This window comes from Cannabis sativa, chromosome X (assembly GCF_029168945.1).
Source record: "Cannabis sativa cultivar Pink pepper isolate KNU-18-1 chromosome X, ASM2916894v1, whole genome shotgun sequence".
Taxonomy (NCBI): Eukaryota; Viridiplantae; Streptophyta; class Magnoliopsida; order Rosales; family Cannabaceae; genus Cannabis; species Cannabis sativa.
Genome location: NC_083610.1, coordinates 41,111,624 through 41,117,649, shown reverse-complemented (window position 1 = coordinate 41,117,649; position 6,026 = coordinate 41,111,624). Strand labels below are relative to the sequence as shown.

The 6,026-nt window shown below is 35.4% G+C and overlaps 1 protein-coding gene across 1 annotated transcript; it reads left to right on the top strand.

Annotated features, from left to right (window-relative positions):
• The first annotated feature begins 2,158 nt into the window (after positions 1-2,158).
• Positions 2,159-6,026, top strand: LOC115713248 (LRR receptor-like serine/threonine-protein kinase RGI1). The gene is made up of 2 exons (XM_030641733.2): positions 2,159-5,310; positions 5,418-6,026. Exons 1-2 carry the CDS (start codon positions 2,487-2,489, stop codon positions 5,861-5,863), a joined length of 3,270 nt encoding a protein of 1,089 aa, XP_030497593.2. The 5' UTR covers positions 2,159-2,486; the 3' UTR covers positions 5,864-6,026.

Genomic DNA, 6,026 nt, shown 5'->3' with positions numbered 1-6,026 from the left:
AATTTTCGTATGAACAAAGTTGTGTACACACATGAATGATACAATTAGTTGGATAAAGACTAATGTTCCACGAACCCCTCATCTATAATTTAGAAGTCCATACATACTCTAGAAGAGTTATAGAAAATATATGATCAAAGATTATATATGGTGATATTTTAAAAGTGATAACAATAATCTTATGAGATATATTATCACCAAAAGAATTATGGATCATATGTGCATGAGGGGGAGACATATTCATGTTGCACTCTTTTTCCCTTAGTTCAGGTTTTGTCCCACTGGGTTTTCCTGGCAAGGTTTTTAACGAGGCAACTTACAAATAGTTATGAATATGAAATATATATATATTGTACTCTTTTTCCCTAGCTCAGATTTTGTCCCACTGGGTTTTTCTGGCAAGGTTTTTAACGAGGCAACTATAAATCATGTTAACATACTTGCATTTTATGAAGCAAGTAGAGAATGTGTGTGAGTGAGATCATTGACATAGCATATTCGGGAAACATATGGATTGCACTCAATAAAGAAGTATCAACCCAAGCAATTCTCTATGGATAATACTGCTTGCATCGTTCAACTAAAAGAAGGTACATTGAAGGAGATAGAGTTAGAACACATTTCACAAAATTCTTCTTTATACGCTTCAAGAAAATACATATTAGTGTTCAACATATTCAATCAAGTGTCAATCTTACAAACTTATTCACAAAGTTACTACCAACATCAATATTTGAGAAAACGGCAGACAAGATCGAAATTCGTCGATTAGAAGATCTCCACAAATGCCTAAATGAGAGGGAGTTAGTTTACACTATACTCTTTTTCCTTTGATCAAGTTTTCAGCAAGATTTTTAATAAGGCAGTTATTATGGACATCCAAGGGGGAGTGTTATAAATATTAATAATTATGTGGATGTCCAAATCTTTTATTTATTACCATGAATTGTAATCAACATTCCTCTTTTCCTTAGTTTCCCTTTTTCTTAGTTTCTTAATATCTCACTCTTGTATTTGTATAAATAGGAGTTCACCCCATTGGAATAAACAACTCAAAAATTCTCATTCACTTTCTCTTTCTCTCTTCATCTTCTTCTTCTTTCTTCTCATCTACTTTATATTATTTTATATTATTTTATAACATTTATCTATTTTTTTTAGATTTAATAACACTAAACATTATATTTATCAAATTATCAAAACTTTGTAAGAGTTTATGGTATTGTTATTATTTTCATGTGGATATCATATATATATTGTTATGTATGGTTTTTGTGTATATTTATAGGTTCATGCATTGGAAATGAAAAGGGCCTTCTCTAAATTAAGCATGGACCTACACCATTGTCTCTTCCGAAAATCACTTCTAACTCACATGACATGAACAACTTTATCAAATATATATGACTCGATTATGAGGCCTTACCATACTTGTGACACATTAAAAAAAAAAAGTTCTAGTGCCTACCTTTCATTCATTCAAAATAATAAATCTAAATATTTTTATGTTTCTTCTTCTTTTTTGGTGCTACTTTGTCCTTTTCATTAAGTGGATTGTGATGCAATTTATTGACGAAAAAAACAGAAAGATGGGCAATCGATGTATGAAAGCCTAAAAGATATAATATTATATGTTTGTCAAACACTTTTGTTTCGTACAAAATAAGTGTTGTAATGCCAATATAACATATAATAAATCATTTGAAAATATTATTTATGATAGCAAAGAGTGAGGGTGTTGTCATACCCTCTCTTTTTTTTTTTTTAATTGTGGAGAATATTTACATTTCAAAATCCATTAATGGCAATGGTTTTCATGTCATTGGTAAAGTGAAAAGATAAAGAATATATCCCATATATATGCTTATATAATTTTCTAATTTAAATTACTACGTACAAAGTTTACTTTTACCATAGTAGATATTCCAATATAATCATAAAATAACAAAAAAGGCCACTTGTAATTTTTGTTGCATGAGATGTAAGAAAGAGAAAAATGGAAACAAAAAATCTCATGCAGCCAATAAAGAAATGAAAGTGAATGGTAAACATATCCAATTATTGAAGTAGACATGACTCTTGTAACCCCAATCATGGAAACTTGAATCATGTCTTTTGATACTCAATTTCCCTTATGTATTTATTTATTTATTTATTATTATTATTCTATGGAAAAATATAAAAAAAAAAATCAAAAAATATATACATCATCTTCTCTGCATTTCAAGCCTCAAACTGATCTGTCTCTCCCTAGTCCAGTCCTTACACTTCCTAGGCATGTTGTTCATGAAAAGCAGGAGCATTTTGAAAGGTTTTTAAGTGTACAGATCATAATTCTTGTTCATCAATTTTGAATTGAACTAGAAGTTCATAATTTTCCACAAATGAGGAAACAAACCAGTATAGCTCAAAACTAAGATGAGATATAGCATTAGTAGTAGGAGTAGTAGTAGTAGTAGTATTACCAACATTTCTAAGTTCTAACCATGATTGAAAATTCAGTACTATTCACTTTCTTTCTCTTGTTCCTCACCATTTTTGGTTTCCCAAACACAACTTCAGCTCTGAACCAAGAAGGTCTCTCCTTACTCTCATGGCTCTCAACTTTCAATTCCACTTCCACCTCTGCCACTACATTTTTCTCTTCATGGAATCCAACCCACCAAACTCCATGCAAATGGGATTATATCAAGTGTTCAAGTAATGGTTTTGTCTCAGAAATCAAAATCACCTCAATCAACATTCCCACCAACTTTCCAACTCAGCTCCTTTCCTTTAATCATCTTACTTCTCTTGTTCTCTCAAATGCAAACCTTACTGGAATCATTCCACCTTCCATTGGAAACTTGTCATCACTTGTTATCTTAGACCTCAGTTTCAATGCTCTTACAGGAAATATTCCAGAAAGCATTGGAAAATTATCGAAACTCCAGTTGCTGTCATTGAATTCAAACTCACTGCATGATGGAATCCCTGAAGCCATAGGTAACTGCACGAAACTTCGGAAACTTGAGCTGTTTGACAACCAGCTTTCTGGCAAGATTCCAGCAGAGATAGGCCAATTAGAGGCCTTAGAAATCTTTCGTGCTGGCGGGAACCCGGGTATCCATGGAGAAATCCCAATGAAGATATCTAATTGTAAAGGCCTAATTGTGCTGGGACTTGCTGATACAGGTGTGTCAGGTCAGATTCCAAGTAGCATAGGAGAGCTTAAGAATCTCCAGACACTTTCAGTGTACACTGCTAACTTATCAGGTAATATCCCACCAGAGATTGGCAACTGTTCAGCTTTAGAGAACTTGTTTTTGTATGAGAACAAGCTCTCTGGTGAGATTCCTAGTGAGTTTGGCCTCATGAAAAGCCTCAAGAGACTCTTGATATGGCATAACAATCTCTCTGGATTCATTCCTGATGCTCTAGGTAACTGCTCTGCTTTAATTGTTATAGACCTATCATTGAATCTTTTGAGTGGTGAAATTCCAGCCTCTCTTGTCAATTTAGTTTCTCTGGAAGAGCTTCTCTTGTCTGACAACGAGATTTCTGGAGAGATACCGCGATTTATAGGCAATATCACAAGTTTGAGGCAACTTGAATTAGACAATAACAGACTAACAGGACACATACCATCCACCATGGGAGAACTCAAGGAGCTTAATCTGTTTTTTGCTTGGGAGAATCAGCTTCAAGGCAGCATACCCTCAGAGTTAGCTAACTGCAAAAAGCTACAAGCATTGGATCTTTCAGGGAACCAACTCACCGGGCCAGTTCCAAAGTCACTATTTAATCTCAAGAACTTAACTCAGTTGTTGTTAATCTCAAATAGGATTTCAGGTCAGCTTCCATCAAATATAGGGAACTGCCTCAGTTTAATCCGTTTAAGGCTAGGATCAAACAACTTCTCTGGACAAATCCCAGCTGAAATTGGAAACCTGCGCCGTCTGAGCTTCCTTGAACTGTCTAAAAACCGCTTCTCTGGAGAAATTCCACATGAAATAGGTAACTGCACTCAGCTAGAAATGGTTGACTTGCATGCTAATGAAATTCAAGGAGTGATTCCCTTATCTTTTCAATTCCTCTCTTCTCTTAATGTTTTAGACCTTTCCATGAACAAAATAGTTGGTAACATTCCCGAAAGTCTAGGCAAACTAACGTCCTTGTACAAATTGAAGCTTAGTGGAAATTGGATTAGTGGCAGCATTCCAAAATCACTTGGACTCTGTGCAGATTTACAACAGTTGGATTTGAGCAGAAACAAACTTTCTGATTCAATCCCAGATGAGATTGGTCTATTACAAGGCCTGGATAATCTCCTAAACTTGAGCTGGAATTCTCTAAGTGGTTCAATCCCAGAAAGCTTTACAAATCTTTCAAAGCTTGCCAGCTTAGACCTTGCTCATAATCACTTGACTGGAAGCCTTAAAGTTTTGAGTACTCTAGACAATCTTGTCTATTTAGATGTTTCATATAATGATCTTTCTGGTCCCATTCCAAATACCAAGTTCTTTAAAGATCTTCCCAATAGTTCATTTGCTGGAAATCGAAATCTCTGCCTGAAGAGAAACGAGTGTCACATTAGTGGTGATAATCATGGAAAGAGATCAACCAGAACTCTTGTTGTTTCTATTCTTTTGAGCCTAACAGCTACTATCTTGCTTGTCCTTGCTGCCATAACTTCATATATCAGAGTTTGTGGGAGTACAAGAAACGATGAGGAAAACGGTTTAGATTGGGAATTCACTCCATTTCAAAAGCTCAATTTCTCTGTCACTGATATCCTTACCAAGCTATCAGAATCTAACATTGTTGGGAAGGGTTGTTCTGGTGTGGTTTACCGCATTGAGACTCCTTCAAAGCAGGTTATTGCAGTGAAGAAGTTGTGGCCACCGGCAAGTAGCAATAGCGAGGTTCCTGAGAGGGACTTGTTTTCTGCTGAAGTTCAAACTCTTGGTTCTATAAGGCATAAGAATATAGTAAGGCTTTTGGGGTGTTGCAGCAATGGGATAACTAGGATGCTCTTGTTTGATTACATCAGTAATGGAAGTTTGGCTGATTTGCTTCATGAAAAGAAGCTCTTCTTGGATTGGGATTCGCGGTACAAGATAGTACTTGGAGCAGCTCATGGCTTAGCTTATCTTCACCATGATTGTATTCCTCCTATCGTTCACCGTGACATTAAGTCTAACAACATCTTGGTAGGACCACAGTTTGAAGCTGTTCTAGCAGATTTTGGCCTCGCAAAGCATGTTAACTCCACCGAAAGTTTAAGAAATTCAAGAACAGTTGCAGGTTCTTATGGCTACATTGCACCAGGTGAGTGTAGTAATAGTAGTAACACTTTCCATGTTTTGCATATAGCTTATTATAAGACAAATCAAACATAAATGTTATTGTGATCATGTCATCATAATTTTATGCAGAATATGGTTACAGCTTTAAGATCACAGAGAAAAGTGATGTGTATAGCTATGGAGTTGTGGTACTAGAGGTCTTAACTGGAAAACAACCAACAGATAGTAGATTCCCGGAGGGATCCCATATCGTAAGTTGGGTTAACAAAGAGGTTCGAGAGAGAAGAAGAGAGATAACATCAGTCCTCGACCAACAACTAATTCTCCGATGTGGGACTCAAATCCAAGAGATGCTTCAAGTGTTGGGAGTGGCTCTCCTCTGTGTGAATCCTTCACCAGAGGAAAGACCAGCCATGAAAGATGTTACATTAATGCTCAAAGAAATAAGACATGAAAATGAGGAAAACCATTGTCAAAAACCAAGTCTTCTTGGCAATCAAACAGTAAAAAGCCCCCAACAACAAGCAACAACAGCAGCAACACTTCATTGCTCTAGTTTTTCTAAGTCACATTAATATTTAATACCCTCTTTTATGTTCATTAAAATTGTATTTTGTTATATAATTTTGTATAGACTAATAGGACCCTTGTAATTGGCTATTACAAATCATCATCTCCTCTCTCTTATTTATTTATTTTTTTTCACTGTTGTTATTCATCCCTTGCTTTGTCCCAAAA

What these genes read in the sequence shown, in the direction of transcription:
- LOC115713248 (XM_030641733.2), top strand. Translation starts at nt 2,487, where the DNA reads ATGATTGAAAATTCAGTACTATTCACTTTCTTTCTCTTGTTCCTCACC. An exon ending in TTATGGCTACATTGCACCAG is followed by an intron (nt 5,311 to 5,417) that starts GTGAGTGTAGTA and finishes AATTTTATGCAG; the next exon opens with AATATGGTTACAGCTTTAAG.